We start from the raw sequence: 21,832 nt of genomic DNA, 5'->3' as shown, positions 1-21,832 counted from the left end.
TACTTCCGTCTGATCAAATTCACATTTTTCAGGTTTGCAGAATAAATGATGTTGTCGGAGCCTCTCTAAGACTTGGCGAACGTGCTTGGAATGTTCTGGATGAACAGAAAAGATTAGAATATCGTCAAGATACACCACCACTGTTTGTTGCAAAAGATCAGAAAAGATAGAATCCATGAACCTTTGAAAAATGGAAGGGGCATTAGTAAGCCCGAATGGCATTACTCTATATTCGTAGTGACCAAAAGGTGTTCTAAAGGCGGTCTTCCACTCATCACCTTCTCTTATTCTTAGAAGATGGTAGGCTCCTCGGAGATCCAGCTTGGTAAATCTCTTTGCTCCTCTGACTGCTTCTAAGATGTCCTTTATGAGGGGTAACGGATACCGATCTTTAATAGTGATCCTGTTTCACCCTCTGAAATCGATACAAGGACGCAAATCTTTAGTTTTCTTTGGTACAAAGAAAAGAGGAGCCCCGGCGGGTGAAGAAGAGGGAGTAATCAACCCGCTTTGTAGGTTCTCATCAAGATACTCCTTCAGAATCTGTTTCTCCGGTTCTGTGAGTGAGTACATACGCCCAAAAGGAACCACTGTATCTGGTTCTAAAGGAATGGCACAGTCGTATTCTCTGTGGGGTAGCAGTTTAGGTTTTTCTGGCTTCTGGAATACATCGCCATAATCCTGATAATGCCTGGGAACTCCCTGTAGGACGTTAATGGAGCATCCCACCTTAGGAGTTGTTGCTGAGAGACCTTTTGGGGACCAATAATCCCCGGCGTGATAGCAGTGGTGTTGGCAAAAGTGAGAAGACAAGGAAATGTTTTTTGTTTCCCAGTTAATGTAAGGATTGTGCCGTGCGAGCCATGGAATGCCCAGGATCATAACGTGGTGTGGTGATGAAATTAAATCAAACGAAAGATTTTCTTGGTGTTTTCCAAACTGTAGACAGAAGGTAGGGGTAGTATATTGTACAGGTCCAGAGGCCAAGAGTGACCCATCCACGGTATGTACCTGTTCTGGTACTTCCTTAGGTATTTGTACTATCTGTCATTCTTTGGCCCAGGCTTCATCTGAATAGATGCCACTGGCTCCGCAGTCTAATAAAGCCAAGGTTCTTTCTTCCCGGCCATCAGTTAGATGAAGGATAACTGGTAAGAGAAAAAGGGCAGTTCCTTCTTCCCTGGAAGAACAAATAGAAGGTATGTCACGATATCCCGTCCTCACCCTTCTTACTGGGGACGGGAGTTGGCGTTTCCCAAGGGCTTGGTTGGACGAATGGGGCAAGTGCGAATTAGGTGACCAGCTGCACCACAATATAGACAAAGCCCCTTCCTTCGTCTATGTTCTCTTTCACTGGCTGATAAAGGTCCTCGAGCCGTGTCAATCTGCATTGGTTCTTCCTCGGTATTCCCCTTAGGTTCAGGACGGACTTCCTCGGTACGATGAGAGAAAGAGCGAGACGGTACTGAATGCGATGGCAAACGACTCTTCTTTTTCTCCATTCTTCGTTCATTTAACCGATATTCTATCGTCAGAGCCTGGTCCATCAATCCTTTAAGGTTCTCTATTCTAGCAGAGTGCACTAATTCATCTTTAATGTCCTCTCTGAGACATCTACGGAACAGTGTCACCAAGGTACGTTCCACCCAAGTTGTTTCTGCTGCTAATTGTCTGAAACGGGTGATGTATTGTAATACATCTTGATTCCCTTGTTGAACTTCGCAAAGAGCTTCTTCTGCGGACGCCTCGAGTCCAGGGCGTTCAAACATCTGTTTAAAAGTAGTGATAAAGGTGGAATAATTAGATAGGCAGGGATCGTTTCTGGTTACTAGAGGGGTGGCCCAAGCCAAGGCTGGCCCCGATAAGGCACTAATCAAATACCCCACCTTGGTCTTGTCTTGTATAAATTGCGAGGGGCGAAAGGCAAAGTAAACCGTCAAGGCATCCAGGAATTCTTTTAATTTGTTAGGATCTCCAGAAAAACGAGGTGTAGTGGCAGCTACTGAGGGGACATCTGTGGTCCTGGATGCAAAGGCTTGTCGATAGACGGTATTTTCAGTACGTAACTGTTGGAGTTCTTGAGCCTATTGTTGTATCGTCATAAGCAGGGTCTGGCTCGTAGGTTCCGTGTTTGCCACTGGATTATCCATGATACCGGACTGCAACTGGAGTTTTGGGCGTTGCAATCTGTCACGGTTTTCAATGGGCTTACCGTCGAGGTTGAGAAGCGTAGGGGAACGTCCCCGGTTCCGGCAGGTTCTGCTCTGGCCGAGGTAGGGGCGACCCCTTCCGTTAGCCACGGTGCTGTTTGGCAAGAGCAAACCACTACAGTCCGTGCCCCCCAGAAGGAGTCCCAGAGGAAAAACCCCAGTAGGGTAAAAAACCTCCACAGGAACTCCCTGAAACGAAAGGAGGACACCAAGGCGTTAGGACTGAAGATCAGGAAGACTGGAGAACAAAGACAAGTCAGGAAACACTGGATTCGCAGGAAGAAATCAATCGGAGCGTGACTACCACCAAGGAGTGTTGCAACGCAATGAACCAGCAGCTGAATTCCCCTTATATACCCCCAGGCAGGAAGTAGGAAACAGGAAGTAGAAATGCCACCATCTTGGATTGGGGAAAAGAATGCAATAGTGAATCAGGTACATGCACCTAAAGAAGAAAAATAATGCATGCTGGGAGGAGAGCAAGTGCTCAGCATGCTGGGAAGGGAAAAGGCAGGTACAAAAATACCACCATGTGCAAGGATTCGGCTTTTGACTGGAGACATGGTAAGTGGTGAGCAGGTGTGCAAAGCAGAATGCAGAGATTAGCTGTAAACGCGCATAATGCGCTACACGCGGTCAGGCCTGAAACCCCTTCGGGGTCTCAAGCCCTGCCGCGTCTGCCTTTATGGCAGAACTTAAAGAAAGGGGAGCGGCGAGTGCCGCGACCCCTAATCAAGCTCTTTGGAGCATCCGCGGCCTGCGCCCGAGCCGCGGCATCCCCCGCGGCCCGCGCGCCAGCCGCGGCGCCCCCCCGCGGCCCACGCACCGGCCGCGGTGTAAATGGAGTGCCGCACCGCGGCAACCTGAGCCCGCGCCCGCGGCAAGCGCCGCGGCTGCCGCGGCATGACAGAATGTCCTTTTGCCATGCATGGTTTTTGCCTACAGAGAGGTGACTCAAAAGGGAGTACGGTTTCCCCCTTTGAACGTCTGTTTGGCCATCCTGTTAGGAGGACCACTTGCACTTGTGAAGGAGGGTTGGGAGAGACCTCTTCACAAATCTAAGCAAGGTGTGGTGGACTATGTGCTTGGCCTCCGCTCTAGGGTGGCATAGGACATGGAAAAAACATTCAAAACCTTGAGGCCAGCCAACAGCCCCAGAAGCAGTGGTATGACCAAAAGGCTGCACTGGTGGAGTTTGAATTGGGGCAGAAGGTATGGGTTTTGGAGCCTGTGGCTCCCAGGACAATTCAGGATAAGTGGATTGGCCCTTAGCCTATCCTAGAAAAGAAAAGTGAGGTCACCTACTTGGTAGACCTGGGCACTACCAGGACACCCAAAAATGTGATCCATGTGAAAGACCTCAAGCTTTTCTGTGACAGTGCTGATGTAACCATGCTGATGGAGCAGGAAGCAGAGAGTGAACCTCTCCCTGACCTCCTCTCTCACAACCCTAAAGATGGATCAGTTGATGGAGTTGTCTACTCAGACACTCTCACTTCCGAACAGCAGGCTGACTGCAAGCAAGTCTTGCAGCAGTATGCAAAGCTCTTCTCCTTAACTCCTGGGCAGACACACCTGTGTACCTATGATGTGGACACAGGAGACAGCTTGCCTGTCATATCTAAGATCTTTCAGCAGTCAGGAGAACATCAAAGTTAAAGTCAACAAGATGCTGGATGTAGGGGTTATTGAACCCTCTGATAGACCCTGGGCCAGACCAATGGCCTTAATCCCAAAACCTCATCTCCAGGGTGGAAAGAAAGAAATGAAGTTCTGTGTAGACTACAGAGGTCTCAGCTCTGTCACCAAGATAGATGCTCACCCTATTCCAAGGGCTGATGAGCTGATAGACATATTAGGTGCAGCAAAGTTTTTCAGTACCTTTGACTTGACTGCAGGGTACTGGCAAATTTGCATGGCACCAGGAGCAAACGTAAAGACAGCATTCTCTACACCTGATGGGCATTATCAGTTCACTTTTATGCCCTTTGGTTTAAAAAATGCTCCTGCCACCTTCCAAAGGTTTGTGAATCAAGTCCTTGCTGCCTTGGAGTCCTTCAGTGCAGCATATCTACATGATATTGCTGTCTTTTAGCTCCTCCTGGCAGGATCACCTGTTCCACCTGGGGACGGTCTTGCAGGCTCTGCAATCTGCAGGCCTCACTATCAAGGCACCCAAATGCCAGATAGTGCAGGGCACTGTTGTATACTTGGGCCACCTTGTGGGTAGAGGCCAAGTGCAACCCTTATAGCCCAAGATCCAGACAATTCTGGACTGGGAAGCTCCTACCACCCATTCCTCGGCCTGACTGGTTATTACTTGAGGTTTGTGAAGGGGTATGGATCTATTGTGACCCAACTCACGGAACCAACCTCTAAGAAGATGGCCAAGAAAGTAAACTGGACAGTTAGTTGTCAAAAGGCCCTTGACACCCTGAAAGAGGCAATGTGCTCAGCACCTGTTCTCAAAGCTCCAGACTACTCTAAGCAGTTTGTTGTGCAGACAGGTGCCTCTGAACATGGGATAGGAGCAGTCCTGTCCCAAACCAACAATGATGGCCATGACCAGCCTGTTGCTTTTCTTAGCAGGAGGTTACTCCCCAGAAAACAGCGTGGGAGTGCCATAGAGAGTGAGGCCTTTGCTGTAGTTTGGTCCTTGAAGACGCTGAGACCATACTTATTTGGTACTAACTTCATTGTTTTAACTGACCACAGATCTCTCAGATGGCTGATGCAAATGAAAGGTGCGAACCCTAAACTTTTGAGGTGGTCCATCTCTCTACAGGGAATGGACTTTACAGTGGACTGCCCAAGCCAATTCAGATGGACATTCAAGGTTTTTCCACTTAGACAATGAAGCCTCTCTTGGGAAAGGTTAGTCCCATCCTCTTTCGTTTGGGGGGTGGACGGTTGTGTAGGAAAGTGCCGCTTTTGGCATGTAGTAGAAATGGTGTCTCTAGATGGCAGAGGTATACACCCTTGTCCAAGTAGGGACCACAATCCTAGTCAGGGTAAATCACAACACAATCCAAATTATCCTGTGCCCACCCAGTCAGGCTTAACTTAGAAGGCAATGTGTAAAGTATTTATGCAGACCTTATACCATAACACAGTGAAAACACCACAAAAAGACACTACGCAGGTTTAGGAAAAAAATAATATTTATCTGAATAAAATACTGTTGAAACGTGGAAAATTCAATGTAGACAAGCAAAGTTATTAATTTCTAAAGATTAAATCCAACTAAAGCTTCTAGAAACACAATAGCTCCAACTGGGGCTATCACGGCATCATTGACGGAGTCGTTCCCAACAATCTGACACCACTGGTGCCGGTCACACAGATACCCAGGTACAGTACCTTTTAAAAACGAAGAACAAGGACTTTGCACGGAGTCGGAAAGAGGCGTCACTGGAGTTGGTGCAGCATTGTTCCCTTACAGCTTCTGAGGAAAGAGGCATCGGTTCTCTGCTGCGAATCAGCAAGAGGTGAGGCTTTGGTTCCGTACGGATGCAGGGGGAGATGATGCGGTGGCATCCGTGATGCGTCAATTCCTTGTGACCCAGTGGAGTCGCTGGTTCCGGTCCGTCAGGATGTGATGTGTCAACCTCGCAGTGACGCGATCACACTGAATGACGTCAGCAGAGTAGCATTGCAGGCCGCGGTCGTTGCGTGCAGCGAGGTCCACGGAGCGGGAGGAGGCTGCAGCGTTGCTGGTGCCGCTGAAGTCATTCCGGAGTCGCTGGAGTTCGGTACTAGCAAAAAGTTAGTAGTTGAAGTCTTTGCTGTCCCTGAGACTTCAGAACAGGAGGCAAGCTCAATCCAAGCCCGTGGAGAGCACTTTTGGGGGAAGGCATAGTTCTTCTAGCACAGTCAGAGGCCAACAGGGCAGCAGTCTTTCTCAGCAAAGCAGTCCAGAGAGTCCTTAGGGCAGCCAGACAGGTCTTCTGTTAGAGTTCAGGTCCAGAAGTGTCTGAGTTGGTGGGGTTAGAGAACCAGTTTATTTACCCAAAAATGCCTTTAAAGTGGGAGAGACTTCAAAGAGTGGTTTTGAAGTGCACAAGTTCCCCTTTCAGCCCAGTCCTGTCTGCCAGGGTCCCGGTGGCAGATTATCTGTCCTTTGTGTGAGGAAAGGCCACTGGCCTTTGAAATGTAAGTGTCAGGCCCTCCACCCTTCCAGCCCAGAAAGACCCATTCAGAATGCAGATGAATGCAGATGTAACTGAGTGTCTTGTGTTTGTGGGTGTCTGGGTGAAATGCACAAGGGAGCTGTTAACCAGCACAGACCAGACATTGATTGGAGACAGGCTGTAAGGCACAGATGGTTTTAAGTGCAGAGAAATGCTCACTTTCTAAAAGTGGCATTTCTAAAATAGTAATGTAAAATCCAACCTCACCAATAAGCAGGATTTTCTATTACCATTCTGGCCATACTAAATATGACCTGGTTACCCCTTTCAGATCAGAATCTACCACTCAAAAAGTATATGAGGGCAGGCCTAATGCTAGTCTGTGAAAGGAGCAGGCCTCACAGTAGTGGAAAACAAATTTAGGAGTTTTTCACTACCAGGACATATAAAACACATATGTACATGTCCTGTCTTTTACCTACATAGCACCCTGCCCTATGGGTTACCTAGCGCCTACCTTAGGGGTGACTTATATGTAAACAAAAGGGGAGTTTAAGGCTTGGCAAGTGTGAGAAAGTAGCCTCTTTATAGCATGGCTAACACCATTTTTGGTGTGGTTACCCCAATTTCTGGCCTGTTTGTCAGTGTATTTTAACTGTGTCACTGGGATTGTGCTAGCCAGGACCCCAGTTCTCATGGTTTGTGGCCTACTTGTCAGTCTGTTTCACTGTTTTTGTCAGTATGCTTAACTCTGTCACTGGAGTTCTGCTAACTAGAACTCCCGTTTTTTATGCTCTCTCTGGTTCCAAATTTGTACTTACATACTGGTAAGCCAGTATTTCACACCAAATTGGCATACTGGACCCCCCTTATAAGTCCCTAGTATATGATACATAGGTACCCACAACATTGGGGTTATAGGGGATCTTTATGGGCTGCAGCATTTCTTTTGCCACCCATAAACCTGTGTAAAATTGTGCATGCTTTTTTTCACAGCCATTTTCACTGCACCAGGTCACCTAGAAGTCACCTATATGTCAGGCCTTCAGACCCTGAAGGCTGGGTGCAAAGTACCTGTGTGTGAGGGCACCCCTGCACTAGCAGAGGTGCCCCCACGTTGTCCAGGCCCACTTTCCCAGACTTCGTGAGTGCGGGAACACCATTTTAAGTGTGCACTGTACATAGGTACATATGCATAGCTTCACAATGTTAACGTTCGAACAACTGGGAATTGTACCCCAATACTGATTCCAGTATTGGCTGCACACTTCCATGCACTCTGGGTGCTCCACCATGGACCCCCAGTACTGCTGCCACACAGGCTTCTGCCCTCCTGCGGGTTGAGCAACTCAATCCCAGGAAGGCAGAATAATGCATTTCCTTTAGGAAAGGGGTGTTACACCCTCTCCCTTTGGAAATAGGTGTTACAGGCATGGGAGGGGTATCCTGGAAATGCTTTGAAGGGCTCAGATGGTGCACTCTTTGCATAATCCAGTCTACACCGGTTCAGGGACCCCCAATCGCTGCTCTGACACGAAACTGGACAAAGGAAAGGGGAGTGACTACTCCCCTGTCCATCACCACCCCAGGGGTGGTGCCCAGAGCTCCTCCAGAGTGTCCCTGGGTTCTACCATCTTGTTTTCAGGTTGCTCAGGGAACTCTGGGAGCATCTGAGTGGCCAGTGCCAGCAGGTGACGTCAGATGCCCCTCCTGATACGTGCCTACCTAGTTAGGTGACCAATCCCCCTCTCAGGGCTATTTAGGGTCTCCTCTGGGTGTTTCTTCAGATTCGGGTTGCAAGACTCCAGCAGGAATCCTCTGCATCCTTTACTTCATCTTCTAGCAACAGATCAACTGCTGACTGCTCCAGGAACTCTACAAAACTACAACAAAGAAGCTAGGACGACTTCTGCAACATTGTATCTTTAGCTCCTGCTAGCAACTGCAACAGTTTCCAGGTCGTGCATCCTCCGAGGACTGCCTGTCTTCAGTCTGCACCAGAAGAGCTGAAGGAATCTCCCATGGAGTGACAGAGTCACTTCCCTGCTTCAGCAGGCACCCCTCTGCAGCGACGACCGATGGCTTGGGTCCCCTCTCCCAATGACAGGCATGGATCCATTGACACTGGTGGTGGACTAACGTGACTCTGACAGTTCCAATGTCCAGCTGTCCCAATTTGGTAAAGGTAAGAGCTTGCCCCCCCCCCATGCAAGACAGTACCCCCATGCACCGCGTTACTTGCAGTTGCTAAGGCTTGTGTGCAATCTTTCATCCTGGGGCACACAGCTTCCTGAGTAGTTCTCCGGTGGCGTGGGAATCCTTTGTGTCGTGCTGCGTGGGCCTCCATTTCACCTTTTCTGTCCCCGTGCTGTGGGACTCCTATGCACGCTGCCTGGTCTTCTGAGGGCTCTCTGAGTTGCCCCGAGCCCCCTCTGTCTACCCCTCCTAGGTAGAGTCCACCAGGTCCCTCCTGATTTCGGGCAGTGCCATTTTCCACTAACAGCGAGCTTTGCGTGTGCCAAGGCTTGTTGGCAGAATCCAGCGGCGCAAACCAGACTGCATTCATCCATCTGGCGTTGGACATCTCCTGCACCAACTAGGAACCCGCATCTTTCTTCTTTGGTGCAATACTGACTTTGTCTTCTCACCGGTCGTTCCACTTTTGCACCTTCATTCATTAGCAGGGGCTCCTGTTCTCCCTGGACTCTTCAGTGCTTCTGGGACTTGGTCCCCTTCTTCCACAGGTCTTCGGGTCCAGGAATCCATCATTGGTGTCTTGCAGTCTCTTCTGGTTCTTGCATTATCTTCTATCACGACTTCTAGTGTGTTTTAGGAAACTTGTTGTGTTTTACTTCTGCTTTCCTGGACTCTGGGGTGGGGTATTTTACTTACCTTTGGTGTTTTCTTAAACTCCCAGTGCCTCTCTACACACTACACTTGCCTAGGTGGGAAACCAACTTTCGCATTCCACTATTTTAGTATATGGTTTGTGTTCCCCCTAGGCCCATTGCAACCTAGTGTGATTTTCACTGTTTTCACTATTTTCTGACTATTTACTTACCTGTTTTTGGTTACTAGTGTATATATTGCATGTCTCCTAGTTCAGCCTTGGCTGCTCTGCTTACAGCTGCCTCTAGACAGTCTGGCTCTTAGACACTGACTACATTTCACTAATATGGGATAACTGGACCTCGTAAAAGGTGTAAGTACCTTAAATACCAACTACAAACCAGGCCAGCCTCCCACAGCAAGTACTTTTAGATGTGAAGTCGAAGTGGCAGTGAAACTGCACACACAGGCCTTGCAATGCCAGGCCTGAGACATGGTTAAGGAGCTACTTATTGTTAGCAGTGGTAACATGCGCAGAGTCCTAAAACCAGCAAAAATAGTGTCAGAAAAGTGGAGGGAGGCAGGCAAGAAGTTGGTGGATAACCACCCTGAGGCTGCCAGGTCTAACAGCCTGATTATCCCCCTCTTTTTGCGTGATATTGATGCTGACTTGACTGAGTGGGGAGTGGGTGCTGGGACCCGATCACCAAACACATGCACACTGCCATTGCAGCTTGTGTGTGCTGGTGGGGAGAAAAAGGCAAAGTCGACATGGCATTCCTCACTGGGTGCCATGCCTATAAACCACTGCATGTGGCATAGGTAAGTCACCCCTCTAGCAGGCCTTACAGCCCTAAGGCAGGGTGCACTATACCACGGGTGAGGGCATAGCTGCATGATCAATATGCCCCTACTGTGTCTAAGTCCATTTTTAAACATTGCAAGTGCAGTGTGGCCATATTAAGTACATGGGCTGGGAGTTTGTCATTATGAACCCCACAGCTCCAAGGTGGCTCAACTGAAGACTGAGAAGTTTGGTAGCAAACTTCTCAGCACAATGAACCCACACTGACGCCAGTGTTGGATTTCTTGTAAAATGCATACAGAAAGCATCTTAGAGGTGCCCCCTGTATTTTACCCAACCCTCTAGTGTAGGGCTGACCCGTCTGTGCCAGCCTGCCCCGACAAACAAGTTTCTGACCTGACCCCATGGGGGTGAGAGCCTCTGTGCTCTCTGGGGTCAGGAACAAAGCCTGCTCTGGGTGGAGGTGCTTCACACCTCCCCCTTGCAGGATCTGCAACACTTGCCGGTGAGCCTCAGAGGCTCAGGCCTCCTCTTACAGTGTCCCAAGGCACTCCAGCTAGTGGAGAAGCCCGACCCCTGGACCAAGACCCACTTTTGGCAGCAGGTCTGGCAGGAAAATTAGGAAAAACAAGGAGGAGTGACCACTGCAGCTAGGACCACCCCTAAGGTGTCCAGAGCTGCGGTGACCCCCTCCTTGCAGAATCCTCCATTTTGTTTTGTTTTGTGACCCCCTCTTTGCAGAATCCTCCATTTGGTTTTGGGGGCGAGGGACCAATAGGGGTAGGAATGCACCCCACTCCCCAAAGGGAGTGAGTACAGGAAGGGTGTAGCCACCTCAGGGAGAGTAGTCATTGGCTACTGCCTTCTGACCCCTGTAACACCCCTAAATCTAGTATTAGGGGCACCCCTGAACCTTGCTCTTCAGATTCCTGATGACGTTTAGAAGAAGAAGAACTGAAGAGCAGACTCCAGCAGTGAAAACTTCAGACAACAACTGACTTGGCCCCAGCCCTACTGGCATGTCTGCAGCTTTGAAGACTCCTGCTACAAAAAGGCGACACATCATGCAGGACCAGTGATCTCTATAAACCCCCAGAGGTCTGCCTGCCCAGCAGAGGACTAAGAACTCCCAAGGACAGTGGTCCTGTCCAGATGAAACACTCCAAAAGAACTCCAGAACTGCCCAGGATCTGCGAGCCCTGTCCACTCTGCACCCGACGCCCACGGCCCGTGTCCAGGTGTCCCACCAGTCCAGGGATGGTCCCCAGGCAATTCTGACCTCGAGTCCACATTGGGTTGACCCCTCCTGCCCAACACGATGACGCCTGCAGCCTAAATCCAGGGGGACCCCCCTGACCGCAATCGGATTGGATGAAGATTCCTGACGCCCAAATGTACTCCAGGATCCGCAGCCCCCTGGCCTTGGTGAATCCGACTGATGGTCCAGCAACGTACAGTGGGCGCTTCTTCTTCTTGTCCAACCTTTGGTTTTCCGGAACCCACTCCCTGGACTCAGCCTGCAGCATCTTTGTGACCCCCGGGGTTCCCCCATTGAATAATATTGGGCGCCCCGCTGTGTTGGCACCCCGCACCTGGCCGCCTCTGTGCTGCTGAGGGTGTGTGTTTGATGCTGACCTGTTCCCCCCCCAGTACTCTCCTAAACCCCTGAGGTCTGTGGCCTGAAACCTCGGGTACTTACCTGCAACCTATTTTCTTCTGAATGCCCCCTGTCCTCATAGGATTCCATTGAAAACCCAACACCAACTTTGACCTCTGCACCCGGCTGGCCCTGTGTTGCTGGTGGTGCACTTTTAGGGTCAACTTGAACTTTGACCTGTGGATATCCTAACGCCCGAAGACTGGGATCATCAGTCGAGTACTTACCTGTTAACTGTGCTAACACTTTTCCTCCCTTAGGACCGCATTGCTTCCTATGAGAAATTGCACTGTCAACTTTTGAAATGGAAAAGTGTTACTTACTTGTAAACTGTTTTACCTGCAAAATCTAAACAAAGTACATTTGATACATATGCTTGATACCAACTTACAACTGTACTCCCCTGCAACAAAGATCTTATGGTTCTTGTAATAAAGTAACAAAAACATTGGCCTGGAGTTGGTCATTGAGTGTGTGCCTCATTTTTTGACTGTGTGTGTACAACAAATGCTTTGCACCATCCTCTGATAAGCCTAACTGCTCAACCACACTACCACAAAAGAGAGCCTTTGGGGAATCCCTGGATTCTGTGCACACTATACCTCATTTTAGTATAATATATACAGAGCAAGCTTCCTACAGTGGTAGGCTCCAAGATTAAGAAGTCTTTCAAAGTCTTAGCACAGGGCCAGATTTGAACGAGAGTGGAGGATTGTTCTCATTTAGGATTGCTACTTAATTCAGGACTTAGCTTGAAACCTCTGATCATTAAAAATGGAAGGGTTTTACAAAGAAGCATCTCAGAGCTTTATGACTTAACCAGATGCACTGGACATAAGCCCCTGAAACTTTTATTAGACATTAATAATGGTGAATGCGTCCCAATGGCTACCTTTGACTGTGAATTTGGGGGCATACTAATGTTGATCGCATTCAGGTGATTTAAAAAAAGTTCCCTAGGAACTTACTGGCTGTCGGCCAGGGAACCCCATCTGAAATTATTCATGAAGAAGTGAGCATGTCTTTTATCACAGATTTTATTTGTGTTTTTCCACTTTCATTATGGTGGTCTATCTGGCACAAGTAGGATTTACATTTTAATAGGCTCATAGTCCAGGATTGCCTGTCAGTAGATAAAGCAGCCACAATTCCATGGTTTCACTATGTCAAGAAATCTTGTTATGAACTAGGGCGCCCAGGTCTTTTTTCCAGCCATAGGGATATAGTGAAAAGTGATCTTACATGGGTTAAACAGGCTTTTTTACAGAGGATGGCAGCTGAATGAGAGAATTCTGCCTTAACAAAGCAGTCTGTGTGCAAGTATGTCATGGTTAAGTCTGTTAATGGGATATAGCCCTACCTCCTCCTGAATATGTCAAGCAGACATCGTCATTGCCTGACATTCTTGAGGCTGGATATTTTCCATCTGTTGTTGTTTCCAAAGGGGGCCTGGTACATATTTTCTAATTTGTCTGTTTGCAACTGTGATAATATTTTGATTTGTGACACCCTGCATGTATTACTACTCTGTCCAAAGTTTTGTAATCTCCATCACAAGTATACCAGGCCTCTTTTGATCTCCGAACATTTTACACAAATTAGACCTGCGTATCTTTACGTACAGCTACTAGCGACACTCAAATTGGGTTTTTTCATTTCCCGCTTTCTCTCTGGTGTCCTATCTGTAAGCTGTTAAGTATCAGAATTATATGACATCAGGACAATGATGATAACTTTTTAGATTCATTGTAATGTTGAGTTGTGGTTTTATGGTATATACCTGTCATATTTTTAACTGATGTATGATTAACTGAAGCATGACATTGTGACATACTGGTATTGTTTTATGAGATATACTTTTATGATTGTTTTAGAAAAAAATTAATAAAGTTTGTTATTGATTGATCAATGCACATTTTGAAGAAGGAACTTCGCCAATCACAGCTTTTTAATATTTTGAATAATTAGTTTCATAAAATAACAATGGGTCTTGATTCGGAAATAAGTTCATATCATTCTTCCTCATGTGATGTCAACAAGATCATTGGCCATCTCATTTCACTTTCACAGAACATATAATTTAGGTGAAATTGTACCACTGATTCCTTACTTTAAAGGGATCTAAGATATTCAGAATGCCTGGAATGTTTTACCACTCATTTTCTCTGCATTTCTCCTTAACAGCGAATGGAATTGGTGATGCTTGTGAAGGAGACTTTGATAGAGATTTTGTGATCGATAGAATCGATGTCTGCCCCGAGAATGCTGAGGTGACATTGACCGACTTCAGGGCCTTCCAGACTGTGGTTTTAGACCCAGAGGGTGACGCACAGATTGACCCACACTGGATTGTTCTCAACCAGGTAGGAAACAAGTGAATGATGCATACAAATGAATCACTTTACTTGTTGAGCACTTCCTTGCCATGGTGGACATAAGGAAGCAAATAGCCTGTTTTAAAGTAGAATCGACTAAAAATGTTAGTCTCTTCCATGGAGTGCCACACGTCAGGTTTGTCTCTGGTTTTCCTGGAATACTAAAATTAGGTGTGCTGTCGACAACGTACTCTCCCGCAACCTTGCCACTGTCCACCAGAAAGGAAAGTGTTGGACATACGGGTGCAGAGTACCGCAAATGAGAGTTAGATCAGACATCAGGATGTTTCTTGGGGGTCTTAATTCCATCCTTCGTCTCAATTCATGTCATATCACTGCTTTCAGAATTCAATCTATAATCCTAATAATGGATGTACAGTGTTGGGCAGAAATCACTATTACCATCTGAATGCTCCTGTATTTAGGCTCATAGTCTATTCCCTTTCTTTTCTGTACTTGTAAATTCTTCTAATTTGATGTAAAGGGCTCTTCTATCCTGGCAGGTCTTTTTCACACTATATTACATTGCAAATAAATATATATAAATACCTGGATCCGCTCCCTGAGCCACAGTTGAAATACACATTTGTAGCTGTCTTGGTGTAGTGAAAGAGATGTTAATAGTGATAGGAACTTTGCCATCACAGTGGGGCAGGCTTGTCAAAGGCCAGTGTGAGTCTAGGGCCAAAACCTAAAGTAAGGCCCTCTAGAGGCTTCTTCTGGTTCTTTGGCAGGTCCCACAAGCACTTTTTTCTTAGTTTAAAAAAATGTACTGCAGGGAATGAGACAACCTTGATCTGGCGCAATCTAGCAGACTGGCCACATAAGCTGTCTTATTAATAATGAAGATGGTAGGCTTGCTTGCAATTTAAAAAAACTATGAATAAATGTTGCTGAGAGAGAGCAAGGTCCTGGAATGCCTAGCCGTGGGTTATGATGCCCCTCTCACACTCCCATTGTGACGACCTTGCAGCAGTGATCCCATACAGGCAACAGCTTCCATGTTGAAACACCCTCTCCTTCATATTCCCTTAGCCTTTGTGCTTATAATTATATTTGTTTGGGCACTTCTGGTGGAGCATTTATGTCACTGCATGCATAATGTGGCTGAGATGTATTCTAGGACCTAAGATGCAAACTTTTCAGCTAGGAGACTTGGGTTGCAATCCTGTTTTTGTCCCTTGGCCCTTAAAAGGTTCATGTGAATCCTGCCAGATCTCTTGATTTCATTTGTCTTGAATTCTAAATTTTTGTAATGAAAATGTAGGTACTTATTATAGATGACTAATGATGAACAACAGGGACGTTTATTACAAAGGCACTTTGAGTGACATGAAATAGACAAGGCGAGCAAACCTTGAGTTGTATGTTATATCACTCAGAACCTTGAGTTGAAAAACAGCTTTTATTTACTGATACCCATCTCTTTCAACAGCTCTGAAAGGGTAGAGAAGTCATGGGTTATACATACAGAAGATGGGCTCACCTACCTCAGTCCCCGGCTCTGTTATACCCAGTGTTCTACCACCCACCCCCTCATTCACCTCCTGGCCGTCACTCCCTTGTCCCTAACAAAATTAAGAAAATTGGTACCTGGATCCTGTCATCCTTCCACACTACCCCAACCAATCCTTTATACCCTTCGCCTAAATATAAAAAAATGTACCTGTTGTCCTCCCAACCCACCTCTGCAGCTTCCCTTCCCCTGCCCAGTAGACTGTGTTCTCTGCTCTCCATTGGAGCAGAGAGCCAGCACTTCTCTGACCGACTCGAAAACCCCTGTCAGCGTTGACTGAAATTCCATCCATGATATAACAGAGATGTTTCCCAGTGTACTATCACTGCAACACATAATCTGAGTCCAGTAAACAATAGTTTTTTTCATGGCAATTACCCTGTACTGTTGTATTACCATGAAATATTTGCCATTTCCATTGTAGTAATAAATGTACGAACGTGAGTTTATTAGTACAGTTGTTCTAAAATGGTGGTAATAGGCCACAATTGCCGATAAAAGGTCCAGACTTCTCTATCCTTCTAAGTTTCACTACCTGGTCAGCTCAATATGAAGCATACACAAATCACTATTCTAATGCTAAGTGCTCAAAAACTACTGAACGGATGTACACCAAACTAAGCGAAGGTGCACCACCTTGAGTGGAGTTCTACTTTCAGGCCAAGATTAGTGTAAATCTGGTCAGTTGCGTTTTTCTGTAGCACAGTTCAAAGGTTGCTAAAGGAGTTAAAATTGGTAAATTAACTTTTTTTGCCGGCCTTCGCCTATTCTGCCTCCCGCCCCTCACAGATGTGCCTGAAACTTGCTGAACCAAAATCCGATGGACATGTTTTTGGAACGTTTTTTGCAGATTTATCAAAAGGTACTTAAAATTACCAAAGCAAAAAGTTTATTTAATTGAAAATCAGACCTAACCATAACTTCAGAGGCGCTACTGCCAACCCTGATATATATTACCCAGTGGCAGTTGCCATTAGGTAGTTATAGTTAAGACCTAGTTTCTATAGAAAAAGCATTTCTTTTACTTGCCTATATCTTTGGCGCCGGTTGATGAATCTTCATGAAATGTTCCCAAAAACTTTGATGCTCACGTCAGCTGCTGTCTGAAAAGTTTCGGGGTGATCCGTCAAGCAGGGGCAGAGAAAAAGGTGGGGGTCTCAAAACATGTTTTCCCCATGTAGGGTTTTTGAACAGGCCTACAGCCCGAACTGCTGGACGGAATTACACCAAATGTGGCAGAAAGGGAGCCCTCCCACATCAAAACAAATAATAATAAATTTGTAGGCAGGGCCACAGGATGTGGTTCCTGGGGCCAAAATCGCTGGTGGGGACAGGCCATGTGGGCCGGGCCTGAAATCAGCCTATAGAGACGGGGAATGGGCCCTACCACATTAAATATATATATATATATATATATATATATATACACCAGGGGATGGGATCTCTGGGGCCAAAATTGGGTGGGGGAGGGGGCCACGTGGCCCCCCTCTGCTAAAAAAAGAAGAAATGTTAGGGCTGGGCTGAAGGGGATGGGATCCCTGGGGCTGAAATTGGCCTATAGAGGTGGCCTTCCTCCCACAGTAAAAAGTTTTTGTGGCCGGGCCCCGGGGAATGGGGTCCCTGGGCCTGAAATCGGCCCATGGAGGCCTCCCCCCCACATAAAAAAAAATATATATTTTGAGGCCAGGCCCAGAGGGATGGGGACCCTGGGCTGAAATCAGCTTGGGGGGTGGGAGCCGTATGCCTCGAACTCCCCCCTGCCTGTAAAAAATATATTATGAGGTAGGGCCCATGGGGGTGGGGTCCCTGGGGAAAGGGAACTGTGCGGTCCCTGTGCCCTAAAACAGCCCATGTAGAGGAGGCCCCCCGCCATGCACAGTTATCTGATCAATAATTTTACTGCAGATGTTACAGAGACATTATCAATGATGTTATCAAAGATGTCATGAATGCTGTAATTAGTGAGGGCACAAGTTTTAGTTACCTTAGGGCAGGAATTATAGCTATTCGAGATAACTGGTGAATTTCTATGGTTTGGTACGTTTAAAATGTGAGCCCAACTATAACGTCCCTGTAACCTTAGTTTTTTTTAGTAAATGTCTTTTTTTTTTTTTTTAACCTAAAGTAATTTTCATTACTACAGGGTAATCCAACCACTGCCGCACACAGCCTTTGGCTGTGCTGAGCTGCAGGGCCTGGCCTGCGGCCAAGCCTACCGGACCACTCAACCCCGTGCTGCACATGGCCCTTTGGGTGTGAGTGGCGGGAGTTGGCCGTGGCCTGTCTCTCTATGTGTGACAATAGGTGAGAGAAAGTGTTTCTGGGGGATAGACTGGCTGTGAGATTGTTTGAGTACGAGGGTGGGTGCATCAGCGTCTTAGTGGGTGCCTCAGTTTCTGTGTGGGTCTCTGAGTGAGTGCATGAGGGTCTCAGTGAGTCTGTGAGAGTCTGAGTGGGGGTGTGAGTGGGTGCGAGAGAGGGAAAAGAGAGTGAGAGAGACAGAGATAAACATTTTTTTAAACTTTGGTGAATGATATACTTAGAATTATATAGTTCTTGAAAAAGTGAAAAAAAATGTATTTGTTAATTAAGAACAGTGAGATCACCTTTCATTACGACCCTTGAACTTTTCTAGATTGAAAACAAATTAAAGTAGGAAAATGACCACAGACACACCTGGACTAGAAGCCTCAACTTTCAGCATGAGGGTCTGTGACCTTAACCATTATGCCACAGCTAATGTGTGCTGTGCAGTCATTGGATTGAGAGACCATTGCAATAACTATCTCTCTCTCTTCCATCCCATTATGGGATGGAAGAGAGAAAATGTGAGAGGACCGCAGGGAGCCTAAATGCCCCTGCAGTCCTAGCTGGCTCCCCAGGTCCTGTGGGAGCTGGCATTGATCCCCCAAGCAGGGAGCTGCTTTTAGTAGCAACTCCCTGCTTATGGGAGCAACGTTTTCATCTGTCTTCCCCGCACTCATATTTGCATGCAGGGAAGACAAATGGAAATTCTGCTTTCTGCAAGCAAGAGTTGTTTGACAGGGAAATGGACTCCCTTTGCTTTTGTATTGTAGCCCCGGTGGGTAGCCGTCCCTGGGGCTGCAGGGGGAGGGGCTCCACGGCCCGCATCATTTTGTTTTAAAGCCCTTAGGAGGTGGGATTGACCCCGGGACTTGTCCAACCATGGGGCTCCAGATTTAGCAAGCGCAGGAGTCAGCTCTTTTTTAATTTTTTTATTTTTTCCGGATCCGCCGCGAATCACAGTGAAAATTTACAACAAAAAAAGCTTTTTAGCTCAGGACCAGAACCAAGGTGTCAGGATGAGTTTACCCTGGCTCCTTTTGGGTTTTTTTCACACTTTTTTCTGGGATTCAGCTGAAGCTGAGTCCCAACAAGGCTGCCAACACTTCGTTGAAGATGTGTTGATAATCTCAGCACGAGATCAGGAGGGTTTGCAAACCTTTGCGTCCCTATACATACATGTTTGGATTTTCTTTAATTGCTCTAAAACTACTGAAGGGATTTACACCAAATAACAAAATGGCCTGTTTCTGGACCAAGAGCTAACTCTCTGCCAAATCTGGTGTAATTGCGTCCAGTGGTTTGGGTGCTATTGCTGTTAAAAATCCCTATGGAAAAATGAATGGGGAAAATATGTTTTGGGGCTCCCCCTTTTTCTCGGCCCCCGCTTGATACTCCAGTCAGTAACTGAAGTGACCACCATTTTATTTTTGGAAAGTTTCATGACGATTCTTTAAACTGTGCCAAAGTTATTAGCAAAACAAAAACAAAAAATTCTATAGAAACTATGTCCTAACTATAGGTGTAGATTTAAATGCATAGATACACATTTACTTATAGTTATATAAACCATAAACATTCTATTCATTTAAAGAAGGATATAGAAACACTTCTATACTGGATTTTTGTGCCATGCTTCCCAGGAACTCATCATAGCACATAAACATTAAAAAGAGTGAAAAGGCCTCTCTTTCTGTTTGTGAGTGTCTGCCAAGGAATACTTCCCTGGCTTGAATGGAAAGTGCCTGGCCGCCTTTTTGTTCAATGAAAGGTGAATAGCCATTAATGAAAAGCAGTCAGGAGCCTGTCGCCCGGGAGTGCGCGCGGCGGGTGCGTCCTGCTCCTGCCAGGGAGACTGCAAATCACCCCCTCCAGCCGAGGGAGCCTCTTCTGGCCCGATTTTCCAAATTGATTAATTACTGTTTGCACGAGGCATTTCTAATTTATGAGCGGCTGCATAATTTGGCAGCTGCTGGGGATCCGGAGTCTGCTATGTCCAACAAACCTCCTCTGATTGCCTCGCAAATGAGCGTTCAGATGGTGAGTCAAGCTCGCGGCGGAATGTGTACACATATTTATAGCGCCGCTGTGCAAGCCGCGGTTGACTCCATCTGCCGCGTTTTCCACCAGAAATGGATGCAAAAACTAAAGTGCTCGAGTCACATACCCATTTTTGGCGGGAAACCTACGTTACGCCATCAGACGTACACAAGTGATACCTAGGCGGTGTAAATGCATTTACTGTTTTATTTTTTTACTGCACAGGTGCATATCTTGGTAATAAACATAAGGGCGGAGTGGGCAGCTCAAGGCCTAGTTTGCCTTTAGAATTTGTAAAGACCCACAAACGTGTGAGTTTGTTGGCATTCACAACCTCCTGCACTGTCAGGGATTTCGTCAGATATTTGCTCCAGGAAGGGGCCGATGGTATCTCCTTCCACGGTGGGCAGGAGAACAGAATACACCCAAAGTTTGTGGGGGTAGGGAAAGAGAAAACACAGCAGAGTTACACTGTGCATGAATTTTGCAAATGGGAAAGAGCAACTAAAAATCACGCCACGTGGCTTCCCCAGAAGCCCACATGAAAACCTGCGAATCCTGCAGCTTTCCAGCCCTACTAAGGGAATGTGTGAACTCCCAAACACTCTTACATTCACACCAATGCAAAGGTGTGTATGGGTGTAGGCTTCAAGTTTTCGTGGTGAAGCGGGCCATTACTATAACACTTGCATCTTGGCTTCAGAGGGGGGAGGTCAGTTGATCAGTTCCAAAGGCGTCCATTCATCCTCCTTATGGATAGAACTTATTGAACTTTGACTGTACATGCCCGAAAGTAAAAACAAAAAACAGATTTTCCTTCTGGTCACTTACGTGTCCAAAACACTCGTGCTGCACATTGGATCCAATACAGACCCATTTGCAACTAGCCTATGGTAAGTTCTTAGGCCTGAAGCGAAGTCAATCACATTCCGTAGTAACAGGGTAGTTGTGCCCAGTGCTGGTTCAAGAGGGCTAGGCTGAGGCCAGATTTTCAGATGTCCACATAGGATAAAGTTAAATACAATTAATCTAAATAGGAACCACTTCCAGAGTCGGTAGTAAATCTGAATATTTGGCATCGATCCAACACTTAAGGACCAACATCTTGATGCAAATGTTTACTTTTGAGGACCCAGAATATGGAAGGATGTTCCTCTCGGTTTCATCTTATGGATTAATGTTTTGTAAAGCAATGAAAACCCAATTTGTCTTTGCCTTTGGCATAGTTAAGTCATGCCCAACACATGTACCACCTTAAACCTTGTGTCCAAACCCTCATGCAAAATCCCAGCCTCCCTACCATCTTTGGCCAGGTTTAACATGGCATATGAAACAACATTTACCATAATGCACATATTTTTTTAATTGTTTCAAAAGATTACCAATGAATTTACATTGTAAATATGTTCAACATTTTTTATCTTCAATAGAAAGGTAATATTTCAGAAGAACAAAAGCAAGTCTTGTGCTCGGAAGTGATAATATTTTGTAATAGTTGAAAATATCCATAGTGTTAAGCTTATGTTTTTTAAATTTAGGTCTTGCAAGTAAATCCTGCCAGGCACTTTGTTAATTTGCATGCAAATATGAAAAAAACTAATTATTTATGGTGCAAATTTCAAAACTTTTCAGGGAATGGAAATAGTTCAGACAATGAACAGTGACCCAGGACTTGCTGTTGGTAAGGAACGCCTTCATTATTTTTACTAGGGGTTAGGCATAGCGGGCATTTCCCCGGGAGGCTGGAAGGGTGGGGGCTGTTTTTTTAAGCCATGTGGCCGGTTTTGTAGCAGTGGGGACCAGTTTTGCAGCTGTGCTGAAATATTGTCCCCCAATAACAAAGGCAATAGAGATTCGCACTTGCAAACCCCCTGCACCCCTACTCCCCCCACCCCATTGAGGCTGGTCAGACAAAATTGTCAGGACTGCTGTGGGTTCCCAGTCTGGTCCTGGTTGTGGGGCTGGG

At 46.5% G+C, this 21,832-nt stretch overlaps 1 protein-coding gene across 1 annotated transcript in view; it reads left to right on the top strand.

The window, feature by feature from the left end:
• The window catches only part of COMP (cartilage oligomeric matrix protein), a 181,728-nt gene that overhangs the window by 140,013 nt on the left and 19,883 nt on the right, over positions 1-21,832 (top strand). The window contains exons 14-15 of the mRNA XM_069217074.1: positions 13,816-13,994; positions 21,499-21,547. Coding sequence (XP_069073175.1) covers positions 13,816-13,994; positions 21,499-21,547 — 228 coding nt within the window. The remainder of the gene's footprint in view (positions 1-13,815; positions 13,995-21,498; positions 21,548-21,832) is intronic.

Source organism: Pleurodeles waltl, chromosome 12 (genome assembly GCF_031143425.1).
Source record: "Pleurodeles waltl isolate 20211129_DDA chromosome 12, aPleWal1.hap1.20221129, whole genome shotgun sequence".
Lineage (NCBI taxonomy): Eukaryota > Metazoa > Chordata > Amphibia > Caudata > Salamandridae > Pleurodeles > Pleurodeles waltl.
This window is presented reverse-complemented; position numbering and strand designations above follow the sequence as displayed.